Below are 27,275 nucleotides of genomic sequence, written 5' to 3' on the forward strand. Positions count from 1 at the left end.
GTGAATACATAAGTTGCAATCCCAGCTGTGGAGTCTGTGTGTGCTTTACAGGGCCCATGGGCATGGGATATCTTCAGGTCCTCGGGTCGATAGCGGTGATTAAACGCATGTGTGACCCTTTCAAGGGGCCTTGCTATCGCACTGGTCCCTGAGGTCTCAGGATTTTAAGACCAGGGTGCCCCTTCCTCAGGGAGCCTTACCTGATGGATTCAGTCAGATCATCTACTGGAAGGGGTTCCCTTCGACCCTTGGAAGTAGATTGTGGTGACCACCAATGCCAGCCTTTGGAGCTAGGGGGTTTCACTGCAGCTCAAGGGTTACAGATAATTTTAAATACAAGGGTAATCCCATTGTTTCTTTTTTAGATATGACTTCAAAACAGTTTAGTGCTCACAGTAACCACAGCTTCACCCATCAGATTTTGAAATGAACTTGTTATTTGTGTACTTTATGGCAAATCCTTTTTTCAGAGGACAAGCAGGCCATTGTATTCTCACATATGGGTGATGTCATCTGATGGAGACGGTGCAGGTGCTGACTAGTTTATTGAAGAAATTTCCAGTAGTGTCCCACTGCAATCTGCTGGTGCCTTCCCATTCGACACGTGAGCTCAAGCCCCTCAGTCTTAATTTTTCTGCAGAGCTGGGAGGACGCATCATTATTTTCCTTGCACCGTGTATTTTTTCTTACTTCGCAGTGCCTTCCCGTGCAGGTCTTTTGCCTATCTCTTCTTCCTTTTTTAGTATTTTGTTCATAATTCCTCTTTTCGTTAAACTTTTTAGTAGTTTTCCAGCAATTTGTTTCCTTTCATTTTCTCAACCTGCTAGGTCCCTTCTCCCCAGTAGGTGAGAGCCCAGGAGGCTCTGGGGACCTTGGGTTCCAAATGATACAGGCCCTCACTACTTGTTTCTGGAGGGCTCAGGAAGAGTTCAAAGGTTGGGCTTTGAGGCCACACTGAAGGTCCTTCTAACCCCCATGGGCTTCAGGGGGCCCTGGCTAAGTGAGCCAGGGTCCACAACAGGGGCTCGGACAATGAGCAGGCCCTAATTCTGCTGCTATCATCAGTGGAAGACATACGAGTAAAGAAGAAGACTCCCTTTTGGGGTAATGTCCCTGGACAGGGCCCTCTTGCAATGATTTTGGTGGGGTGGGAGGCACCTGACTAAAGTTCTTCAGGGTACTGAGCATGAAGATTTGGATAAATTCTGCTCCTCTCAAGAATTGACACTTTGGTAACAGTAGTCACCAAGATTACTGGCCCAATGTAGGGCAACACTGTTCTTCAGGAGTCCTGTGACTGTATATCAGCACGTGGCATCCAGGTGTCTGTCTTTGGTTATGTAGTCAGAGCCCTCTTGCAATGGACCCAGCAGCTACCTACCTCGCCACAGGTAGCATTATTGAAGTCTGGGGCATCCTTCTTTCTGATGCCTTTTATGACTTTGTGCGTATCTGGCTCTGTTCAGTGGCTTCAGCAGTTGTGGTTCATTGGTGGCATTGGTTGTCACTCATACTTCACGTCATGCTTGACTAAGCTTGCATTTTGAGACTGCTTGTTGTTTAGCAAAGACTTGGAAAAGATCATTAAGAATCTTAGCAATTCTTGTCCGCAGCGGCTTCTCAAAAGAAAGCCCAGTTCAGGTTGCTGAGAGTCGAGGCCTGATTATCAGCAGTGGTGTCTCATTGTCAAAAGTTTGCCTTTTTGAGGCACCAGGAGGTCAAGGGATGCCCCCCTCCTCCTCCACTGTCAAGAGCCTCTGTTGAGGATTTGGAAGCCTCCAGGGAAATGGGGGTCTGGGCTGGTCTAGCAAGACCCAAGGAAACAAAAACAAGTCAGAGTAAAATATGATGGGAGGAAAAATACCTAGCAATACTCAAGGAAACAAAAATATCAGGTCAGAGTAAAATGTAATGAGAGGAAAAATGCAGACAAGTTTTTGACACAATGATCAATCTTTCAGAACAGGCAGGATAAAAAAAGAAAATACCACATAACAAGCTATATGTAAGGGTAAGAGTAATGTGTTTGTATACTACAGAAAGGAAGTATATCAATCAAGTTGGTTTGCACTAGAAAGCTCTCTACATTGTTCTTGACCAAAATGTGTAGTACAACTGGCCTGTGTAGAAACTTTTTAAATTTAGTAACAAAATATGGGCCATCCAGTGCAAAAATATATTAATAAGATTACTAGACAAGTTCAGGATTGGTGGAAATATAATTAGCTGGATCAAGGGTTTCCTAACCACAAGAACATATCAAGTAAAATCAAACTCAAACATATCATCTCTGTGTGTCAGGTTCTCAGGTTCAGAGCCTGCGGGGACGGGCTCTGGAGCAAATGTGAGCCCTTGGGCTGCTGACGAGGAGCGACAGCAGCAGGCAAAACCCACCAACCAACACTGGGCTAACACACCGGCACAGGCAAGGACTGCAGGTGCTGCCCAGCGAGCCGGAACACACGGACTGGAACACACTGGACCGGAACACACTGGACTGGAGTACACCGGACTGGTCTGCACTGGACTGGAACACACTGGACTGGAGTACCCTGGACTGGTCCGCACTGCTTCACCTGCACTTAGCCACTAACCCCCCCAGGAGTTGTTCGAGTGGCCAGCAGGACTTACCGGATACAGGATGCCCCGGGACCAGGATACTAGAACAAGCTGGAAACAGAAGTGTTCCTAGGTACTAAACTAACAGGGGTGCTCCTTACAGTAAACCAACAGAAGAATTGCTAAGCACTACTAACAGAAGTGCTCCTAAGCACCAAGCTACAGCAGTGCTCCACAGCACTAAACTACCAAAGGTGCTTCCTAAGCACCAAACCAACAGAAGTGCTTCAAAAGGGAAAGCAGGGGAGCCACAAGGGAAAAGCAGGAACGCTAAACACATAAGCTAACCCAGGTGCTCCTAAGCACCAAGCTACAGCAGTGCTCCACAGCACTAAACTACCAAAGGTGCTTCCTAAGCACCAACCCAACAGAAGTGCTTCAAAAGGGAAAGCAGGGGAGCCACAAGGGAAAAGCAGGAAAGCTAAACACAAGACACAAGTGCACACTGCACCCACACTAACCTGGACCTTAGCAAATGCAAGCAGGGAAGCTAGACACAAAGTCAGAAGTGCACACTGCACCACCCCTACCTAAAGCAAACGTTGCAAAGGCCCTGAAGGGAAGAACACCACTTCCTTATCAAGGCCCTGCCTGATGATGTCACAACTACCAGACAAGGCAGCCAGCATACTGAAACACAGGCTTAACCCCCACAGCTGCAGTATAGTGAAGCAATTAGAGCTATGCTGAAAGCAGCCAGCATACAGAGACAGAGCTAGCTCAGAAAGGACAAACAGAAGAAACAGACGCCAGCTAAGAAGCTGACCCCCAGAAATAAGGTAAGTCTGGGGGGGTCACAGCCACAATCATGACACCGTGGACAGCAGATTGTGGAGTACCACAAGGATCACCATTATCACTGATCCTCTTCAACCTAATGATGCCCCACTAGCCAAGCCCCTATCCAACCAAGGCCTCAACCCCTTCATCTATGCAGACGATGTCACAATATATATCCCATACAAAACTAAATTGACAGAAATCACCAACAAAATCAAGCTCAGCTTGAACATCATGGACTCATGGGCAAATGCTTTTCAACTAAAACTCAATAAAGAAAAAACACACTGTCTCATCCTCTCATCCCAACACAGAGCGGACAACCCCACAAGTATTGACACCCCAGATTACACCCTCCCAGTCTCAGACAGCCTGAAAATCCTTGGCGTTACATTGGACTGCAACTTAACACTAGAGAGTCAATGTTCCACTCAATGTGGAAACTCAAACGCGTGAAACAATTCTTCCCGAGGGAAACTTTTCGCAACCTGATACAATCAATGGTACTAAGCCACGTAGACTACTGCAATGGGATTTATGCAGGATGCAAAGAACAAACCTTAAAGAAACTTCAGACCGCTCAAAACACAGCAGCTAGGCTTATATTTGGTAAAACACGATTTGAAAGTGCAAAACCCCTCTGCAAAAATCTGCTCCCTGTGATTCTGCCTCTGTTTGGCAGCCTCCCTGTCCTTGTATTTTCTCCTGTTTGTTTTAGTTTCCCTTTGCCTCACCTTTTGTCTGCTGTGTAGCCCTGCTTCCTGCAGTTCGGTGTTTCAGGCGTAGCCTTTCCCTTAGCCTGTTTTCTCTTTGTTTGCTTAGTCTGTTGGTGAGCAGTGCTCCTTATCTGATCTGTGTATGTTAAGGCAACTTTCTCTGTTTGCTTACTCTTCCCGTTACCTTGAGTGCTGTGTGGCACAGCCTTGTATATTTCTATAGCAGTTCCCTTTATCCTTGTGTGTTGTGGGGTCAGCCTTGTGCATTCTTGTGTGTGGATTCCCTTTACCTTGAGTTCTGTGTGGCACAGCCTTGTATATTCCTATAAGCACTTCCCTTTATCCTTGTGTGTTGTGGGGCCAGCTTTGTGTATTCTTATAGGTGGTTTCCCTTTACCTTTGTGTGCTGTGTGGTACAGCTTAGAGTGTTCCCTTGTGGGGCTTCCTGTATCCTTGTCTGCCCTGTGACACAGCCGTGTGTGTTCCTTTAGAAGCTTCTGTCTCTCGCCCTTTCCCTTGTGTCTGTTGCCAGCGCTGTGTGTTCTGCTTGTACTCCAGTCCCTTAGGGACCCTCCGTTGTTCTTTCTCCCTTCCCAGTGTATGAGCGGGTTCCCATTCAGCCGTGAGGCCCGCACGCTTGGACTCTGTACGAGTGGGTTCCCAATCTGCCCTGAGGCCCGCCTGAATGCTCTATCTCCCATTTTCTGGTGGTGCTAGTTTTGTCCTGTGTGTGTGGGACTTGGTGGCTGGAGTGGTGTGTAGGGCCTATTTGGTCTACCCTAGGCCTTGGCCAAGATCTTATGCTGGGCCTTGGCCTGGGCTCAATGGCTCACGACCAGATTAACACCTGTCTAGGTGCCTTGGCTAGTAGGTACCTCACTTCATCTCACGGACCTCTGTGGAATAACCTCCTCTATTAAACATTCCAAGGTTCTTTCCTTGTTGAGTTGCCACAGGGCATCTATAACATCTCTAAAAGAAACTAAACGTACAAGGAACATGCTAAACTGAGACGAGTGGTTGTGAGAATGCTGTTACTCCTCTTCTGGAGGGAAGCAGGGAGGTGTTGCTGTTCTTTTAAAGAAAGGTTTGCCTGCCTTACAAAGCTGATTGGTAGGGATAGTGATGGTCACTATGTTGTAGTTCATTTTAATTATCTTGGTCATGTGCAGTGTATGGCCCCAACCCGTATGATCCGCAGTGTTTTCATCAACTGGTACGGCTGGGCCTGCAATACTCGGACGGTCCTTGGTTTTTGTTGGGAGACTTTAACCAGTTGTTGGACCCATCTTTGGATAGATCATTCCCCAGAGTGCCTGCAGTGCTGAGGAGCGATTGGGGTACATAATACTTTGTCCCAGATTGACTACCCTCTGCTTTCTCAGTCGCTGTTCCCTCAGATCAGAGGGGCAAATATAGGCCCTATGGAAGTCTCAGATCATACTGTCCTTTGGGTGGACGCCGACTTGGAACAGCAGAGCATGGTAACGTTGTTTATGGAGATTTCATTCTTTCCTAGCCCAAGACAAGAGTTCCAAGATTACCTGACATAAAGATGGGTTCAATAGTCTGATCTTAACTTGTAGCATAGTGATTCCCCCATTCTTTTTTGGGAGGCCTCTAAAGTGGTACTTTGGGGTCATGTGATCATGTTTTTGTGTGCACATGCCAAACAGCTTGCTCAGGGTATCCTGAAACTGGAGCATGAGTACAGGGTGGTAAAATGAATGTCCGTAATAGATCCATCTACTGTCAAGAGGGATGCTGTGATGGCTATTTTGGCGGCCTTGAACTCTCTTATCCAAGAGAAAACTAAAAAGTGCCTTTTTTATCATCTGTTTCAATTCCATCACTACAGGAATAAAGCAGGTAAACTTTTAGTCCATTTGACCAAGACCTGGACATGGAATAAATTTATACCCAATATCTTTGACCTCTGATGGTTCCCGGGTACACCAGCCAGAAGACATAGCTTGGGTGTTCTATGACTATTTTTCCCGCATGTATGCTGCGCCCCCTACCGTCCCTATCTGTCATCTGCAGCGCAGACACAACTTCAAAGGTCTCGTGCCCTTGCTGACTTTATACACTTCAAGTTCATGCTAACCTCCTTCCAATCTGCTCTTTTGCTTGCCAAACAGGACTATTATATCCAGCTGACTGAGTCTCTCGGCTCAAACCCTTGACTTCTTTTCGCCACCCTGAACTCTCTCCTCAAGGTGCCTCCATCTCCAACTCCCCCCACACTATCTCCCCAGACCCTAGCTGAGTTCTTCCACGACAAGGTTCAGAAAATAAACTTCGAATTCTCAACCAAGCCACCCCCACATCTCCCTCCCCTTGTCCCCTAACCCATCCGTCCTTTTCCTCCTTTCCCGAAATCACTGATGAGGAAACAACACATCTTCTCTCCTCCTCAAAACGAACTACCTGTTCCTCTGATCCCATTCGTACCCACCTTCTTAACACCATCTCTCCTACTCTCACCCCTTTTATCTGTCATATCCTCAATCTTTCACTTTCTATTGCATCTGTTCCTGATACCTTCAAACAAGAAGCCTTCACTTGACCCTACCTGTCCTTCCAACTATCGACCTATCTCCCTCCCCCCCTTCTTCTCCAAGATACTTGAATGTGCCGTTTACTGCCGCTGTCTTGACTTTATTTCATCTCAATCTGTTCTTGACCCACTCCAATCTGGCTTTCGCCCTCTTCATTCTACTGAAACTGCACTTACAAAAGTTTCCAGCGACCTGTTACTGGCCAAATCCAAAGGTCTCTATTCTATCCTCATCCTTCTCGATCTATCCGCTGCTTTTGACACTATTGATCACAGCTTACTCCTTGATACATTGTCTTCACTTGGATTCCAGGGCTCTGTTCTTTCCTGGTTCTCCTCCTACCTCTTGCTTCGCACCTTTAGTGTGTACTCTGGTGGATCCTCTTCCAATTCTATCCCACTACCAATCGGTGTACCTCAGGGTTCTGTTCTCGGTCCTCTCCTATTCTCCATCTACACTTTTTCCCTTGGCTCTCTGATATCGTCCCATGGCTTTCATTACCATCTCTACGCTGATGACTCCCAGATCTACCTCTCTACCCCCAAAATCTCTACTAACATCCAGACCAAAGTTTCTGCCTGTCTTTCTGATATCGCTACCTGAATGTCTCAATGTCATCTGAAAATTAATATGGCCAAAACCGAGCTTCTCATTTTTCCCCCTAAACCCACCTCTCCTCTTCCCCCTTTCTCTATTTCTGGCTGCCACCCAGGTTGACTCCCCTTCGACGTCGGTGGAGGGAGCTTCGCCGCAGTCGGACCGGGCATCGGCCTCTCGACATCGCCATAGAGGGCATCGTTCCTCGGCGTCGAGGCAGGTTCAGTGTCGATGCACCTTAACTTAGGTTCTATCCAATACTGAGCAGGAGTCTTCGTGGGAGTCAGAAGAGGATCCCAGGTATGTCTATTCTGATGAGTCCTTTGGGATTCCCTCTGATCCTTCCCTTCCACCAGACTATCTCCACTGGAGAGTCTGTTCTTTTCCTGTTTTGTCTGGGAAATGGCTACGGCTATTCCCTTCCCTTTGGAAGTTGTAGATGAGCCCAGGACTGAGATGCTTGAGGTCTTGGATTATTCTCCACCTAAAGAGGCTGTGACAGTCCCTCTGCATAAGGTACTGAAGGAAGTCCTTATGCAAAACTGGTCAGCCTCTCTGGCCCCATGGTCCCGAAAAAAGCTGAATCCCAGTATCGGATCCATGATTAACCTGGGTTAATGAGGTCTGTTACCCCACAATTCCATGGTGGTGGACTCCGCCCTCAAGAGAGCCAGGAGTACTAGAGACTATGCTTCGGCACCCCCAGGCAGAGAGGCTAGAACTCTTAACTCTTTTGGGAGGAAGACGTACCAGGCCGCTATGCTCGCCACCAAGATCCAGTCTTACCAGCTCTTCACGAGTGTGCACTTGCGGGACTCGATATGGCAACTGTCGAGCTTGGTTGATGCACTCCCTATGGCCGAGCCTTTTCGCCAGGTGGTCAGGCAGCAGAAGGTGTGTCGAAAATTCCTGGCCAGGGGTACGTTCAACACTTTTAATGTAGCATCCAGGATCGCTGCCCAAGGTATAGTGATGCGCAGACTCTCATGGCTGCGTGTCTCTGACCTGGATCATTCTGTCCAGCAGCGATTGGTGGATGTTCCTTGCGGGGGGGGGATAATCTTTTTGTTGAAAAAGTAGAGTATCTAGTTGATCAGATCAAGAAGCATAATGATGCTATGGATTCTCTCTCCCACCGGACGTCTTCTGCTACTATCATCTCATCTAGGAGGTTTTCTGGCGGGAGGAGGAGTGCTCCCTATTCTAGGCGTAGGTACACTCCTGCTTCTCGGCAGCCTGCCCAGGCTCAACCCCAGCACACTCGTTCTCGTCAACAGCGTGCGACTAAGGCCCATACTGCTCCCCAGCAAATGCAGGATGGTTTCCCTGGGCACCCATCTTCCCATGATTCAAGAGAACAATTGGCTATGCTCTCTGGACTTAAAGGATGCTTACCCACATATCTCGATCCTTCCAGCTCACAGGAAGTATCTTCGATTTCGGCTGGGAACTCAGCACTTTCAGTACTGTGTGCTGCCTTTTGGTCTGGCGTCTGCGCCCAGAGTATTCACAAAGTGCCTGGCAGTAGTCGCAGTGTCACTACGCAGACTTGGGACTGCATGTGTTCCCTTATCTCGACGATTTGGCTGGTGAAGAGCACTTCAAAGGCAGGCGCTCACAGTCCATACGAATGACTATTCAGGTGCTAGAGCTACTGGGGTTCGTAATCAATTACCCCAAGTCCCATCTCACTCCAGTTCAAAAATTGGAATTCATTGGAGCCCTGTTGAACACGAAGACAGTTCGAGCTTATCTTCCCGAGACAAGGGCAGACAACCTCCTGTCCCTGGTGTCCATAGTTCGAGCGTCTCAACAGATCACGGCTCGGCAGATGTTGAGACTTCTGGGGCACATGGCCTCCACAGTTCATGTAACTCCCATGGCACGTCTACACATGAGATCGGCTTAATGGACCCCCCAGCTTCCCAGTGGTATCAAGCTGCTGGGAGGGAGTCTAGAGGATGTAATCCAACTGTCCACAGACTTCCGGGATTCTCTGCAATGGTGGGCGATTCGATCCAATCTGACCTTGGGGCGTCCATTCTAAATTCCTCAGCCACAAAAAGTGCTGACGACTGATGCATCCCTACTGTGGTGGGGAGCTCATGTAGATGGGCTTTCAGAGATCGGCTGTCCAACCAAATCATTTTAATTCAGACAATCAGGTTGCCATGTATTACACCAACAAGCAGGGGGGCACCAGATCTCGCCCTTTGTGTCAGGAAGCCGTCCAGATGTGGCTTTGGGCTCGCCGTCCCGGCATGTTTCTCCAAGTCACTTATCTGGCAGGCTTAAACAACAGTCTGGCCGACAGGTTGAGCAGGATAATGCAACCTCACGAGTGGTCACTGAACATGGGCATAGTCCGCAAGATCTTCCAAGCGTAGGACACCACCTCGGTGGATCTTTTTGCCACTCAGATCAATCACAAGGTCCCTCAGTTCTGTTCCAGGCTTCAGGCCCATGACAGACTAGCATCAGATGCCTTTCTCCTACATTGGGGGACAGGCCTTCTGTACCCGTATCCTCCCATACTTGTAGTGGGGAAGACTTTGCAGAAACTCAAGCAAGACTGCAGAACCATGATCCTGATTGCACCCTTCTGACCACGTCAGATTTGGTTCTCTCTTCTTCTGGAGTTGTCCTCTGAAGAACCGTGGAGATTGGAGTGTTTTCCAACCCTTATCACTCAGAACGAGGGGTCGCTTCTACATCCCAACCTCCAGTCTCTGGCTCTCACAGCTTGGATGTTGAGAGCTTAGAATTACCCTCTGAAAGACCCAAGGAGGTGGTCTCCCGAGTCTTGCTTGCTTCCAGAAATGATTCCACGAAGAGGTGTTACTCTTTCAAATGGAGGAGGTTTGCCGTCTGGTGTGACAGCAAGGCTCTAGATCCTCTCTCTTGCCCTACACAGACCCTGCTTGAATACCTTCTACACTTGTCAGAGTCTGGTCTTAAGACCAAGCGATTAGTGCTTTTCATCGCCACGTAGAAGGTAAGCCTATCTCTGGACAGCCTTTAGCTGTTCGCTTCATGAGAGGTTTGCTTTTGTCAAAGCCTACCAGTCAAACATCCACCAGTGTCATAGGATCTCAACATCGTTCTCACCCAGCTGATGAAAGCTCCTTTTGAGCCACTGAATTCCTGCCATCTGAAGTACTTGACCTGGATGGTCATTTTCTTGGTGGCTGTTACTTCAGCCTGTAGGGTCAGTGAGCTTCAGGCCTTGGTAGTACATGCACCTTATATCAAATTTCATCACAACAGAGCAGTCCTCCGCACGCATCCTAAGTTCCTGCCAAAGGTGGTGTCGGAGTTCCATCTGAACCAGTCAATTGTCTTGCCAGCATTTTTTCTCCATCCTCATACCCGCCCTGGCGAAAGCAGTTTGCATACCTTGGACTGCAAGAGAGCATTGGCCTTTTACGGAGTGGAGCGGATAAAGCCCTTCAGACAGTCCACCCAGTTGTTTGTTTCTTTCAGTCCCAACAGGAGGGGAGTCGCCATTGGAAAACGCACAATCTCCAATTTACAGATTGCATTTCACTTATGCCCAAGCTGGGCTGACTCTAGAGGGCCATGTCACGGCTCATAATGCTAGAGCCATGGCTGCGTCAGTGGCTCGCTTAAGGTCAGCCTCCCTTGAGGAGATTTGCAAAGCTGCAACGTGGTCATCAGTCCACACATTCACATCTCACTACTGCCTTCAGCAGGATACCCAACGCGACAGTCTGTTTGGGCAGTCGGTGCTGCAGAATCTGTTCGGTGTTTAGAATCCAACTCCACCCTCCTAGACCCATTTTTGTTCTGTTCCAGGCTGCACTCTCAGTTAGTTGTTTATGGTTTCAGGTCAGTCTATGTCTATGTTATGTCCTTGCCGTTGCGAGGCCCAATTGACCAATGTTCATTGTTTTGAGTGAGCCTGGTTGCTAGGGATACCCCACATGTGAGAACAAGCAGCCTGCTTGTCCTCTAAGAAAGCGAAGATACTTACCTGTAGCAGGTATTCTCCAAGAACAGCAGGCTGATTGTTCTCAAAAACCCGCCCTCCTCCCATTTGGAGTTGTTCTTTTTTTTTTGTTTGTTGCTTCCATGCTTTTGGATTAAACTGAGGAAGCACACTCACGTGACAGGCGGGAGGTCATCAAGCATGCGCGGTGTGTGCAATTCGCACGCTAGAAGACTCCAGCAAAACTTTTTTATTTTGCTGGCAAAATGCCGGTTCCTGGGCCAACGCGGATGTCCACCCACATGTGAGAACAATTCAACCTGCTGTCCTCGGAGAATGCCTGCTACAGGTAAGTATCTTTGCTATATCTCCCCACAGGGTGAGCAGACGACCAGTGCCTTAAGTGTTCAAGCTGTGGTGCACATCTTGGCCACATGTTTTTGACATCCACCTATTTATGCCTACTAGACCCACCTACCCAGCCCAGTGGCGTAGCCAGAAGTCAATTTTTGGGTGGGCCAACAGGTTGGTTTGGTGGGTACTAGACAGTGGTGTGCTGGTAAATGTTTAACAACAGGCTCTCTCCCCAGTCCACCTCTGCACCCCCCGTCCACCTGTGCACCTCCCCTCAAAATTGCAGAGCTGGCTATAGCCGGGGAGAGAGCCTGGGGGGAGGGGGGGAGGCAATGCATTACTCTCTCCAGGGGAAAAAATTTAAATGATCCCAGGTTCCAATCTAATTCATATTTAATGTGGGATAAAATGCCATAAATAAATATAAACTTTTAATGTTGAGCACCTGATTCTCAAAGTGGACATATTCCAAACACTATAATGAAAATAAAATGATTTTTTTCTACCTTTGTTGTCTGGTGACTTTGTTTTTCTGATCATGCTGGTTTCTGATTCTGCTGCTATCTGTCCTCTTAACTCCATTTCCAGGGCTTCCTTTCCATTTATTTCTTTACTTTCTGCCTTTCTTCTTCATTTCTTGCTCTATATCCGTAAGTAAAAGCTGGGTCCTCCTCAGACTTGACTGTCCAGTGGATCCAGCTTCGGCCTATTTTCTTCATCCATGTGCAGTTTTTCTCCTATCTTCCTTTTCCCTCATCTCATCTCCTTCCTCACTCTTCCATCCCCTCCATCCATGTCCAGCATTTCTTCCCTCCATCCATCCATGTCCAGCAACCCTTCTCTCCCCTGCCCTTCCCTCCATCCACCCATGTCCAGCAACCTTCCTATCTCCTCTTTCCTCCCCTCCACCCATGTCCAGCAACTCTCCCCTCCATCCATCCATATCTGGCAATTCTCTTCTCTCCCCTGCCCCCTCCATCCATCCATAGCCAGCAATTCTCCTCTCTGCCCTGCCTCTATCCATCCATACCCAGCAATTCTCCTCTCTGCCCTGCCTCTATCCATCCATACCCAGCAATTCTCCTCTCTGCCCTGCCTCTATCCATCCATACCCAGCAATTCTCCTCTCTGCCCTGCCTCTATCCATCCATACCCAGCAATTCTTTTCTTGCCCCTGCCCCCCTCTATCCATCCATACCCAGCAATTCTCTTTTCTCCCCTGTCCCCTCCCTCCAGCCATCAGCGATTCTCCTGTCTCCTCTGCCCTCCCCTCCCGCTCCAATCCATGTCCTGCAATTCTCCTTCGCCCCCATCCTTCCCTCCCATTCCATTCCACCTGCCCGCCCTCTTATCCCCCCCCAAAACATTTACAGTGGAAGCAGGCTGAGCTCTGTTCCTGCATCTGCCTCTCTCTCTCACGGCAGCGCTTCCCAGACGCTGCCTACCGCCGCCACGATCGCAGGATCTACCTCTCTCCGTCACGGTCTCAGCAGCAGCGGTAGCGAATCATACACGCTGCCTCCTTCTAACCCGGAAGCGTCTCCTCTGCCGCGTCCTGCCCCAGCAGAAACAGGAAGTTCTGATAATGGGGGGCGGGACGCGGCAGAGGAGACGCTTCCGGGTTAGAAGGAGGCAGCGTATATGAATTGCTGCTGCTGAGTGCTGAGACGGAGGGAGGTAGATCCTGCGATCGTGGGGGCAGTAGGCAGCGTCTGAGAAGCGCTGCAGTGAGAGAGAGGGAGGCAGATGCAGGATCGGAGCTCAGCCTGCTCCCTCCGCTCCGCTGCCTCCACTGCTGGGTGGGCCTGAACCCAAACTGGGTGGGCCTAGGCCCACCCGTGGCTACGCCCCTGACCCAGCCATGTATCTCAGCTTTGGCAGCATGAATGGTCTTCTTCCCCACTTCAACTATTCGATGTTTATTCCACCCAGGTACAGTTGCCTTTGGGCATGAGAGGCTTTCTGAAACAAACTCTGATGGCAAAAAAGACAATTTTGCAATCTTGGCTCTCTTCTGAATCTCCTACGGTCTCTCACTGGAGATTAGCCATGATCCAGCTTTATGCCCTGGAGTGTGAGGATTTCAAACGTATCCTCCCTGAAGGGTGACAGATTTTTACGAACGTGGGCACCATTTTGGGACACTTTCACCCCTGTAATACACAGCAGGGGTTTGAATGCATGGAGAAAAGCAGATTCTGTTTGTTTGGGGAGGGTAAAGAGGGGGCTCAGTTCTACAATTTGCTTGGCCATTCTGAGATTATTAGGCCCAAAATGCAGCTGTCTCATGAGCATTTTCACAGGCCTGAGGATCTAAGATAAAATGTCCTCAGATCAAACCTATTGCAAGTACTGTAGCTCTTCTGAAGTCTGCTTCTCTGGGTACTGTTTTGTAAAGCAGCTACATGGTCCTTGCTTCATGCGTTTATATCACATTACTGTTCAGTCTAGTCCACAATAAAAGAAAATGCATTCAGTCAAGCCATGGTGGCCAATTGATTGGTGTTAATATTGCAGCATTTGCACCTTTGTTCATAATCTGCAGGCTGTTCCTTGTCAATAGATAATAAATGAAAATTTGAGTAGCCGGGAGTCACACAGTTGTGTGCTTGACTCAGTCCTATTACAGGTGAGCAACAGTATTTTACATTGAATTTAACTTTAGATTTTTGATGATCTATCATTTAAGGAACATGCATGGATTGTTAATTGTGTATATGTGCTGCTGTTCTAAGGACATGGGGTTCTTTTGCTAAAGCTTAGCAGGCACTAAATACATATTTTATATTATACCTATGAGCCACATGGCACTTATCACACAGTGACAGACATTACCTTGTGCTAAACTCTAATAAAGGAGCCCTATGATGTTACAAAGTAAAGATCTTACCATTGAAAAAGATCCATAAATCTTATTAATCCTATTTTAAATATTTTTCTTGAATTACAAGGCGTCAGCAAGTTGCTCCAAGGGCAGGTACTCCAGGTTTTCGTGCTCCAGAAGTGCTAACGAAGTGTCCCAATCAAACTACAGGTACTGTTGTTCATTCTTTTATATTTGTCTTAGCAGGTCATCCATGTACATTATCACTTCCAGGGCAGTTTCTCTGCAGTATACAAGTTACCGGGGAGTTTGAAAATCCAGTTCCTTTTAACTGGTGACCATATGCCTAAGAAATTTCTAAGGTTTATTTCCAGTTTTTCATAGATATTAGAGAACTCAAGCAGGTGTCATCACCATTTACTCCAGAATTATAGGAACAATACACAAATATTCATACTTTCACCCTAAAATGTACGTTTCAAAAAATTAATTTACGTAGAGACTTGATTTTCAGACAAAATGCTTGCTCATTTATGTGGCCATCTTTACCATCACAGATTTTATGCTGCTGTATTCCCATTTCTCCGAGGACAACAGGAAAGCATTTTTTCACATCAGAGTGACGTCATCCAGTGGAGCCCTCAGGGTAAACGCTTCCTAGCATTTTACTTCTAGAAGCCTTTAGGACCACCCACCGCACATGCACACTCTCGCTCACGATCAAGTGGGACCAGGCAGTCTTTGTCTGCTTAGATGAGAGGGTGCTGTTTGTATTCTCTTCTTCATCTTTTCTGTCATTTCTTCAGCACGTTCACTCAGTTTCTCTTTTGCCTATCTTGTTTTGTTCCTTCCTTACATGGGGCCAAGCCTCCCTTCCTCTCTGTAGTCAGAGGCATCTGTCTCTATGGCTTTGGGAGCTGCATCAGAATCAAGGAGGTTTATGCCTGTCTTGACAGTGGGCATTGATAGGGCCCACTGGCATTGGGCATCTTCTGATCCTGCACAGAGGACTTGTAAGGATTCAATGACATCTTTGTTGGCATTGAAAGGTTCCAATATTGTGCATCGGGCAAAGGCTAAGAAACACCAGCATGAGTCTCATCAAAGCATGGTGCTGAGAGCAGCGGGACATCATCATCAATACTTGAAATGTCCACACCAAGAAGGGAACTCGCCCTCCAAGGTGCTGGAGCAGACATGCTATCATCCACCAATTCAGCCTCCTTATCCATTTGAGACCAGGCCTCTGATTTGTCCCCAGAGTCCTAGAGGGGCAGATCCGGACCATGCTGCAGGAAGAGTTGTGGCACCATATCCGTTGACAGCTTATTATAAGAGTGTTTTAATTTGTAAATGGAATTTAAGAGGTCAGGAGAGCAGAAATATTTTTGTTCGCATTTTTTAATCTGAGATTCCAAATGTTGGATGAGAACATTTTGTTCTTTGCTTATGTGAGCAGATATTGAAAACAATTCACGAAGAGTTGCATTAAAAGCTTCCCATAGTGTAAGTGGAGAAGCTGAACCGTGAGGATTAAATTGAAAGAATTCTGTAATAAAATTTCTATTCGAGTTTTGACGGTATCATCACTGAGCATTTGGGTGTTGAGGAGGACTCATGGAGGCCAGAGAGAAATAGGAGAATGATCGGAAATAACTCTAGTGTGGATGGAAGTTTCCATAACGTGAGGTAACAAATTAGCAGATAGTAAAAAATAATCTGTATGTGAGAAACTATTGTGTGGTAACGAATGAACAGTGTATTCTCTACTATCTGGATGACTAATTCTCCAGGGATCAATAAGATTAAATTATGAGATTAAGGATTTTAAAATCAAATTGGATTTAGTCTCTAGTTTATGAGCAGTAGAATGTTTGTCCAACCATATATCTAAAGAGAGATTAAAATCACCAGAAATACAAAGGGACATCACTTCAAAAGAAGTGATAGAGTGTAAAAGAGAGGTAAAAAATATTCAGGAGAGTCTGAATTAGTTGACTAATTGACTAATAATAATGGTTGAGAAGCAATTTCTATATATGCAATTCTCCGAGGACAAGCAGGCTGCTTGTTCTCACTGATGGGTGACGTCCACGGCAGCCCCCTCCAATCGGAAACTTCACTAGCAAAGGCCTTTGCTAGTCCTCGCGCGCCCATGTGCACCACGCATGCGCGGCCGTCTTCCTGCCCGAACCGGCTCGTGTTCGTCAGTCTTCTTTTGTGCGCGCTCGGGACGGTTGTGTTTTGCCGCCGTTTCGTGCCCCTCAAGTTGACCCTTGCGAGTCTTCGCGATTTCGCAAAAAAAAAAAAGAGACCTTTGGTCTTTGTCCCTTCCCGTGTGTCCAGTTTGTTTCCCCGGCGTAAGTTTCCTTTCGCTTTCGGGGTAGGCCTTTTTTGTGGCCTCGGTATGGGTTTTTTCTCTCTCTCCCTTATTTTTGGTGCCCTTCGTCACCATCGCGAATTTTGATTTCGCCGGCGTGATTTTTCCGCCCATGTCATCGAAGTCTCCCAGCAGCTTCAAGAAGTGCACCCAGTGCACCCGGGTAATCTCGCTCACTGATAGGCACGCTTCGTGTCTTCAGTGTCTGGGGGCTGGGCACCGCCCGCAGGCCTGCAGTCTTTGTGCTCTTTTACAGAAGAGGACTCAGGTAGCGAGATTGGCCCAGTGGAACGTGTTGTTCTCGGGCTCTTCGTCGACAACAGCACCGGAGGCATCGAGTGCATCAACGTCGACAGCATCGAAGTCTTCGACCTCGGCATCGACTGCATCAACGGCATCGAGGTTTCGACCCTCTGCATCGTCTGTACCGAGACATCGGAAGTCGGCGTCGGTGGTACCGGGACCTCCGCTGTTGCTGATGGTGGTGCTTCGACTGGAGTGCAGGTGAGGGCTGTCCATTCCCCTGCTGGTGGCGGTGAGCCTTCGGGTGGGTCTCCTCCTGCCCTGAGGGCTCCTGCGGTACACCCCCCCCCGAGACCGACCTTCTTTGGCCTCGGCCCCGAGGAAGCGACGGCTGGATTCTACGTCCTCCTCGTCGGTACCGGGAAGCTCCGGTGACATGCTTCGCTTGAAGAAATCAAAGAAGCATCGACACCGGTCTCCTTCCCGCATCGGTACCGAGAGCTCTGGGTCGCCGAGGGAGTCGGCACCCAGTAGGCATTGGCACCGGGAGGACCGCTCACCCTCTGTTCAGGAGGTGTCGATGCGCTCCACCTTGGACAGCCCGGAACCGCCTCCACGGCCAGAACAGACTCTGACCTCGACGCCTGCATCGGCTTCCATGTCTTTCTCCACAGCCGCTCTGCACGAGAGTCTCCGGGCCGTTCTCCCAGAGATCCTGGGAGAGCTGTTGCGCCCTTCCCCTCCGGTACTGGGGGTGCTTGCGCCACCGGTACCGTCGAGTGAGGCGTCAGCTGGCCCTTTGCCCGGGGTGAGGTCTCCGACATCGGTACCGCTTGCGGTACCGGCTGCGGCCGCCTCCCAGGAAGACTCCCCGACAACGTCAGTGGAGGGAGCTTCGCCGGTGCTGGCGAGGGAGTCTACCTCTCGACGCTCCCACCGTGGCCGTGTTTCCACGGAGTCGAATCGGGCACGGCTTCAGACGCAGGTTCGTGAACTTGTGTCTGATACCGATGGTGAGGCCTCGTGGGAGGAGGAGGAGGACATCAGATATTTCTCTGATGAGGAGTCTGATGGCCTTCCTTCTGATCCCACTCCCTCCCCTGAAAGGCAGCTTTCTCCTCCCGAGAGTCTGTCTTTCGCGGCCTTTGTCCGGGAGATGTCTACGGCCATCCCCTTCCCGGTGGTTGTGGAGGATGAGCCCAGGGCTGAAATGTTTGAGCTCTTGGACTATCCTTCTCCACCTAAGGAAGCGTCCACAGTACCCATGCATCATGTCCTAAAAAAGACATTGCTGGCGAACTGGACCAAGCCTCTAACTAATCCCCACATTCCCAAGAAGATCGAATCCCAGTATCGGATCCATGGGGACCCAGAGCTGATGCGCACTCAGTTGCCTCACGACTCTGGTGTGGTGGATCTGGCCCTAAAGAAGGCTAAGAGTTCTAGAGAGCATGCTTCGGCGCCCCCGGGCAAGGACTCTAGAACCTTAGACTCCTTTGGTAGGAAGGCCTACCATTTTTCTATGCTCGTGGCCAAGATTCAGTCCTACCAGCTCTACACGAGCATCCATATGCGGAACAATGTGCGGCAGTTGGCGGGTTTGGTGGACAAGCTCCCTCCTGAGCAAGCCAAGCCGTTTCAGGAGGTGGTCAGGCAGCTGAAGGCGTGCAGAAAATTCCTGGCCAGAGGGGTATATGATACCTTTGATGTTGCGTCCAGGGCCGCTGCTCAAGGTGTGGTGATGCGCAGACTCTCATGGCTGCGTGCCTCCGACCTGGAGAATAGGATCCAGCAGCGGATTGCGGACTCCCCTTGCCGAGCGGACAACATTTTTGGAGAGAAAGTCGAACAGGTGGTAGAACAGCTCCACCAGCGGGATACCGCTTTCGACAAGTTCTCCCGCCGGCAGCCTTCAGCATCTACCTCCTCAGGTAGACGGTTTTATGGGGGAAGGAGGGCTGTTCCCTACTCTTCTGGTAAGCGTAGGTACAATCCTCCTTCTCGACAGCCTGCGGCCCAGGCTAAGCCCCAGCGCGCGCGCTCTCGTCAGCAGCGTGCGCCTCAGCAAGGCTCCACGGCTCCCCAGCAAAAGCAGGGGACGAGCTTTTGACTGGCTCCAGCAGAGCATAGCCGACATCAACATGTCCGTGCCGGGCGATTTGCCTGTCGGAGGGAGGTTAAAAGTTTTTCACCATAGGTGGCCTCTTATAACCTCCGACCGGTGGGTTCTCCAAATAGTCCGGCAAGGATACACCCTCAGTTTGGCCTGAAAGCCTCCAAATTGCCCACCGGGAGCTCAGTCCTACAGCTTCCAGCACAAGCAGGTACTTGCAGAGGAACTCTCCACCCTTCTCAGCGCCAATGCGGTCGAGCCCGTGCCATCCGGGCAAGAAGGGCTGGGATTCTATTCCAGGTACTTCCTTGTGGAAAAGAAAATAGGGGGGGATGCGTCCCATCCTAGACCTCAGGGCCCTGAACAAATATCTGGTCAAGGAAAAGTTCAGGATGCTTTCCCTGGGCGCCCTTCTTCCCATGATTCAGGAAAACGATTGGCTATGCTCTCTGGACTTGAAGGATGCCTACACACACATCCCGATATTGCCAGCTCACAGGCAGTATCTGCGATTTCAGTTGGGCACACGTCACTTCCAGTACTGTGTGCTACCCTTTGGGCTCGCCTCTGCGCCCAGGGTGTTCACGAAGTGCCTGGCGGTAGTAGCAGCAGCGCTTCGCAGGCTGGGAGTGCATGTGTTCTCTTATCTCGACGATTGGCTGGTGAAGAACACATCCGAGGCAGGAGCTCTACAGTCCATGCAGATGACTATTCGACTCCTGGAGCTACTGGGGTTTGTGATAAATTATCCAGTCCCATCTTCTCCCAGTACAGAGACTCGAATTCATAGGAGCTCTGCTGGATTCTCGGACGGCTCGTGCCTATCTTCCGGAGACAAGGGCCAACAACCTGTTGTCCCTTGTCTCCCGGGTGCGAGCGTCTCAGCAGATCACAGCTCGGCAGATGTTGAGATTGCTCGGCCACATGGCCTCCACAGTTCATGTGACTCCCATGGCTCGTCTTCACATGCGATCTGCTCAATGGACCCTAGCTTCCCAGTGGTTTCAGGCTGCTGGGGATCTAGAGGACGTGATCCACCTGTCCACGAGTTTTCTCAAATCCATGCATTGGTGGACGATTTGGTCCAATTTGACTCTGGGACGCCCTTTCCAAATTCCTCAGCCACAAAAAGTGCTGACTACGGATGCGTCTCTCCTGGGGTGGGGAGCTCATGTCGATGGGCTTCACACCCAAGGAAGCTGGTCCCTCCAGGAACGCGACCTGCAGATCAATCTCCTGGAGTTACGAGCGGTCTGGAACGCTCTGAAGGCTTTCAGAGATCGGCTGTCCCACCAAATTATCCAAATTCAGACAGACAACCAGGTTACCATGTATTACATCAACAAGCAGGGGGGCACCGGATCTCGCCCCCTGTGTCAGGAAGCCGTCAGCATGTGGCTGTGGGCTCGCCGTCAAGGCATGCTGCTCCAAGCCACATACCTGGCAGGCGTAAACAACAGTCTGGCCGACAGGTTGAGCAGGATTATGCAACCTCATGAGTGGTCGCTCAATTCCAGAGTGGTGCGCCAGATCTTCCCGGTGTGGGGCACCCCCTTGGTAGATCTCTTTGCATCTCGAGCCAACCACAAGGTCCCTCAGTTCTGTTCCAGACTTCAGGCCCACGGTCGACTGGCATCGGATGCCTTCTTCCTGGATTGGGGGGAAGGTCTGCTGTATGCTTATCCTCCCATACCTCTGGTGGGGAAGACTTTGTTGAAACTCAAGCGAGACCGAGGCACCATGATTCTGATTGCTCCTTTTTGGCCGCGTCAGATCTGGTTCCCTCTTCTTCTGAAGTTGTCCTCCGAAGAACCGTGGACATTGGAGTGTTTTCCGACCCTCATCACCCAGAGCGAAGGGGCGCTTCTGCGTCCCAGCCTCCGGTCTCTGGCTCTCACGGCCTGGATGTTGAGAGCGTAGATTTTCCCTCTTTGGGTCTGTCGGAGGGTGTCTCCCGTGTCTTTCTTGCTTCCAGAAAAGATTCCACTAAGATGAGTTACTTCTTTTTATGGAGGAGGTTTGCCGTCTGGTGTGACAGCAAGGCCTTAGATCCTCGCTCCTGTCCTACACAGACCCTGCTTGAATACCTTCTGCACTTGTTTGAGTCTGGTCTTAAGACCAACTCTGTAAGGGTTCACCTTAGCGCAATCAGTGCATACCATTACCGTGTGGAAGGTAAGCCGATCTCAGGACAGCCTTTAGTTGTTCGCTTCATGAGAGGTTTGCTTTTGTCAAAGCCCCCCGTCAAACCTCCTACAGTGTCATGGGATCTCAATGTCGTTCTCACCCAGCTGATGAAACCTCCTTTTGAGCCATTGAACTCCTGCCATCTGAAGTACTTGACCTGGAAGGTCATTTTCTTGGTGGCAGTTACTTCAGCTCGTAGAGTCAGTGAGCTTCAGGCCCTGGTAGCCCAGGCCCCTTACACCAAATTTCATCATAACAGAGTAGTCCTCCGCACTCACCCTAAGTTCTTGCCGAAGGTAGTGTCGGAGTTCCATCTGAACCAGTCAATTGTCTTGCCAACATTTTTTCCCCGTCCTCATTCCTGCCCTGCTGAACGTCAGCTGCACACATTGGACTGCAAAAGAGCATTGGCCTTCTATCTGGAGCGGACACAGCCCAACAGACAGTCCACCCAATTGTTTGTTTCTTTTGATCTCAACAGGAGGGGAGTGGCTGTGGGGAAACGCACCATATCCAATTGGCTAGCAGATTGCATTTCCTTTACTTACGCCCAGGCTGGGCTGGCTCTTGAGGGTCATGTCACGGCTCACAATGTCAGAGCCATGGCTGCGTCAGTGGCCCACTTGAAGTCAGCCACTATTGAAGAGATCTGCAAAGCTGCGACGTGGTCATCTGTCCACACATTCACATCTCATTACTGCCTGCAGCAGGATACCCGACGCGACAGTCGGTTCGGGCAGTCAGTGCTTCAGAATCTGTTCGGGGTTTAGAATCCAACTCCACCCCCCTAGACCCATGTTTTACTCTGTTCCAGGCTACACTCTCTGTTAGTTGGATAAGTTGTTAGGTCAATCTCAGTTATGTCCTTGCCGTTGCGAGGCCCAATTGACCATGTTTGTTGTTTTGAGTGAGCCTGGGGGCTAGGGATACCCCATCAGTGAGAACAAGCAGCCTGCTTGTCCTCGGAGAAAGCGAATGCTACATATCTGTAGAAGGTATTCTCCGAGGATAGCAGGCTGATTGTTCTCACAAACCCGCCCGCCTCCCCTTTGGAGTTGTGTCTTCCCTTGTCTTTGTCTTGCTACTTACGGGACTGACGAACACGAGCCGGTTCGGGCGGGAAGACGGCCGCGCATGCACGGTGCACATGGGCGCGCGAGGACTAGCAAAGGCCTTTGCTAGTGAAGTTTCCGATTGGAGGGGGCTGCTGTGGACGTCACCCATCAGTGAGAACAATCAGCCTGCTGTCCTCGGAGAATACCTTCTACAGGTATGTAGCATTCGCTTTAACCATCGTCCTTGAGTGTCAGCTGTACTATGTAAGAGAGAGATCTGAGCTTTTTTAGAAAAAAAAACATTGATACACCATGCTTCCTACCCACTGAAGGGGCATCTATAAATTGAGAGATCTAAGTATATGGAGCAATTAAATGAGCCAAATCAGATACGTGAGTCTCTTGCAGGAAAATAATTGATGGTTTAAATTTTTTAAGATGTGTAAATACCTTTTTCCTTTTCACAGGATGTTTAAGATCATTAACATTCCAAGATAAAATATTAAGAGCTGACATGGAGGGAGAATTAAATGATGTCAACCATAAACAACAAACTTCAAATTTGCAAGATTGCAAGTTGGTATATAGTGAGCATAAAGAAGAAATACATAGACTTCTGGCACAAATGCTACTATCAAACCGTGAAAGCCACCAAGAGAAGAGCTTCTTCCAAACAAGCAAAAGAGAAACCATATAAAAGAAACAAAAGCCATGGAGCTGGTTCCCATGACAAGAACAATGAAAAGACTAGCCCTACCTCAGTGAGGTCCAGTACAAGCATAGTAATGGAAAAGTGATATATATATATATATATATATATATATATATATATATATATATATATATATATATATATATATATATATATATATATATATATATAAAGCACCATGTCCATCAGTGAAAAAACATGAAATTAAATTGTTGTAAACATGCAGGAAAAATCGTAATATGTAGAGAGACTATAAAAATCATATTATCAGAGTATCATAAACCCAAACAATCATGAAAAAAGTTTCTACTAAAACGCAAATGTTGGGTGACACCATCGAAACATTCCACGAAAAAATTGAAGTACGAAGAAACTTGAGAAGGGGTAGAAAGTTAGAAATCCGCGGTGGCAGCCGATGCTCGGTGAAAAATACAAAACAAAAGGGGAAATTGTCGGTTACATTTTCCCGAAAAAAAAAGGCAACCTGGGAAACAAAAAAGAAACCAAGAAAAACGTCATGTCACACCGTGAGATTGCAGTTGATCCAGGTATGATTGTAGTTGTTCAGGTGAGTTGAAGGTTTTATTAGTATTGTGGAGAGTGATAGTCATGCGAGCTGGATACTGAAGACCAAAGCAAGCGCCCAGGGATTTCAACCGAACATGCATTTCTAGAAAGGCCTTCCGTATCCGAGCAGTCGTCTTGGCAAGATCTGGAACAATTAATATGTTTTTCCCTTCAATGTGGAGTGAGGAAAGAGTATGAGCAGTAGATAAAATCTGGAGAGCATGTTGAAAATGAAGCAACTTTGCTATTACAGGTCTTGGGTGTTGCTGATTAAATTTCTGTGTGGAAGGTGAATGGTGAGCTCTTTCAAATTCCAGGGGAGGATCAAAGGTAATGTTAAGCACATCAGGAATCCACTTGGAGAGAAATTCAATCATATTTGTACCTTCTAAACCTTCCTTGAGACCCAAAATTATATTATTGCGACGGGATCAATTAGGAAGGATCCTCAAGATAAAGTTTCAGCTTTCTGAAACGAGTTGTCGTCGAATCTTCCAGCCGAGTCAATTGCAAGGCCGTTTGAGCAGAGCAAAAATTTCAGTTCCTCAACACAATGTTGAAAGGCGGTAAGTGAAGAAATGTTAGAAATTTCCTCCTTGAGTTCACAAGTAGTCTCATAGTGCCTAGAAGAGAGATCTCTTAAAGCGCAAAGTTCTTCCAAAACCAATTCAGAAGGAGGTAGAAAAGACTTCCTGAATGCCATTTTCTCAGGCATCGGGGGATCATGCTTAAGTCACTTCGATCTAACCAGTATAGCTACTGAAAGATCAGATGTAGAGGGCTTCAAATTAGACATCAGAGGCTCTGATAGAAAAGAAACATAATGGCAAAAAAAATCTTACTTTAAATCACTAATCCAAATGATTATTTAGCACTGAGGGCAGGAGAAAGCAATTCAAACGTCCATGTGCATCAAGAGCTCACCAGCACCTCTGGGGGAAGTGTATTTTTAAGCGCATCTATTGTAATTTTAATATTGTTATTTATGGTATGGCCAGTTTCTTTTTCTTACTATGTAAATCACACTGAACTCTCTTGGGTATGCTGTGATTCATAACGTAAAGTAAAAGACTGAGAGAATCAATGGAAGGCATCCACAAAGAGAAATGCCTTTAAATCAGCCTTAAATAGGTCTAAGGATGTCTGCAATCTTAAATTCTCTGGCATAATGTTCCAAAGTTCAGAACCTTGAACTGAAAAAAAGCGTTGAGTATTTTCATTGACTATTTCTCTGAAGATAGGAACTGTTAAACGGTTTTGTGTAGATGACTTGAGGGTCCTTGTGGAATCGTAAGGTGTCAAGAAGCGAGAAAAAAAGCCAGGTTCCCCTGAAGTTTGAATTTTGAAGACTAGTAGAAGTATTTTGTAAGTTATACAGTGAGAGAGAGGAAGTCCATGAACAGACTCTAAAAATGGGATCTATCGAGTAATTTGCTGACCACTGTTGGGAGGCAGACTTCTGGGCTTTTCTTATGTTCTAGGTGGGAGGCCTTGGATCCTTGGAGGACTTAATCCTTAAAGAAATCCAGAAGCCCGTGAATTTCATACTTCACCCTACAATTAAAAACTTATCACTGCAGAATGCCTGGCTCCTGATGTTTGCCTTTAGGCCAATAGGGCAGTAGTTAAGCTCTTTCTCTTCAGGATGGGAGGGAAAGACGGCAGGAATCCAGAATGAACACATTAATTTCTGCATGACCTGCAAGACAACTGTTCCTATCCAGGGGAGGTGTCAAGAAGGTAGAAGTTCTGTTTAAGCAGTGCTTTGAAATAATCAGTGGCGTTACAGGCAGCACAGTCTGTAGTAATGTGACTAGGGCCTATCTGTTTTGGGTTCAACAGAACCAGGATTTCCTTCAAGAAGAATTGGGGAACATGTAGAGCAAAGGTGATTAGCTGATAAGCTAATTAGCTAATAATTACTTTGGTTAGAGTTTGTGGCTTGTCTCTTCTGTTTGGAGTATGAGTTTACCCTTATGTGGTCCCAAAACAAAGAAAAGGATTCTCACAAAGGGTTTTGCTGGCCATAGAAGAATGCCACACATTGGGAAAAATGTTAAAATATATTGATAATATAAAAATATGCATGTGTGTGTGTATTTTGGCATGGCAAGGCAGTTGCAAACAGCAGCAAAACTTCTCAGTTCTTCTCAGACAGTGAGGTATTGGTAGCAGTACAACTAATAATTATTCCTGATACATATCTAGAATTCCCTAACAGAGAAAACAGTAATATTCAAATGAGCAGATCCAGATACTAAGTGAAAAATATATGTGTAGAAAAGAGAGGAAAAGTTTTCAGAAGTCTGTGGTACACAATACTTCATACAGCACCTTATAGACACAATATTTCTATCATTGGCCAAAAGCATCTCCATCATCCTTGAATATCAAAAATTCTTTTTTATTTATTTATCACTTTTTAACTTTACTTTTATATATCCATACTTCATAAAAGCACTCTTAATTTCTTTTGAATTGCCCAACGGGAGCCCGTTTTTACTCAACAGCTTCTTCAGGGGTTATATGTGCTATTATATTTGCCACCGCTTCATTCATATTTACCTGACAGAAACCCAACTAGTAGCAACATTCCATGCTACCAAACCCAGGACAAGCAGTGGCTTCCCCCATGTCAATGCTCTTGGGAAACAGTTATTCTCTGATTCCCAGTACTGAGGATTTGACATCATCCTCATCAGTGCTTAGGGACACCAGTAAGGTTCATCAGGTGGAGGCCAAGAAGCACCAATATCTCCCCCCCCCCCCCCCCCTAGAAGGACGATGCCAGGAGCACTGGGGCATCACTGACACCCAAAAAGCACCTATGTAATGAGGGACACTCCTATAAGAAATTCGCACCAGCACACCAGCTTCCACTGGACCAGAACCAGTCTTCCGATTGGCCCCAATACCTTCTGTAGACTTCACCTCCTTAACTACACCCCCGCTTTTTCCGATGCTGAGTACTGAGGAGATGATCCAGGCCATGCTCCAGGAGGCGAGGCGTTGGGATGACTTCTCGCTTGATGGAATGCAATGGCTTTGAGGGCATTGGTGTCAGACCCGATGTTGGTCCAGCCCATGCTGGAGGCCTGTGTTCTCACGCTTAGCTGCATGTTGAAGCTGATATCTGAAGAGGTGGTGGGATCAGTACCAATGTTCCCTTTAAGCAGAGCGCACGAGTAATTGCTCATACATTTTAGGATTGTTGCTCACAGATTTTACATGGTTGCTCACCTTTTTTTTTTTTTGTGTGCTATATACAGAAATGCATTTCTAGTACTGGCACTCAAAAATTGTTTTTTAAAAGTTGCTGCTCATATTTTAAAAAATGTGCACACACCAGGCCACTCCTTAGAGGAAACATTGGTCAGTACTAGTTGAGATGGTATCCAGGGCTGGTCAAACCCGGTAAGTGGGGTAAGCGCCGCAGGGGGGCGCCTGCCTTCAAGGGCGGCGCTGCGCTGCCATACCGCGCCGCCCTTGGTGCTTTAAATCTTTTATTTACCTCCATTCCAGCAGCCGCGTCATTTGAAAGCCTTGCCCCGTCTCTAGCCTTCCCTCCCTTCATGAGTTCGTTCCGCAGTCCCGCCTTCTGACGTCATTTCCTCGAGG

General features: G+C 48.0%; 1 protein-coding gene across 2 annotated transcripts in view; it reads left to right on the top strand.

Annotated features, from left to right (window-relative positions):
* The window catches only part of CDC7 (cell division cycle 7), a 158,559-nt gene that overhangs the window by 108,333 nt on the left and 22,951 nt on the right, over nt 1–27,275 (top strand). For both annotated transcript variants that reach the window (XM_030207286.1, XM_030207287.1), the window contains one exon: nt 14,528–14,610. In XM_030207286.1, the coding sequence (XP_030063146.1) occupies nt 14,528–14,610 (83 nt within the window). The remainder of the gene's footprint in view (nt 1–14,527; nt 14,611–27,275) is intronic.

This window comes from Microcaecilia unicolor, chromosome 6 (genome assembly GCF_901765095.1).
Source record: "Microcaecilia unicolor chromosome 6, aMicUni1.1, whole genome shotgun sequence".
Taxonomy (NCBI): Eukaryota; Metazoa; Chordata; class Amphibia; order Gymnophiona; family Siphonopidae; genus Microcaecilia; species Microcaecilia unicolor.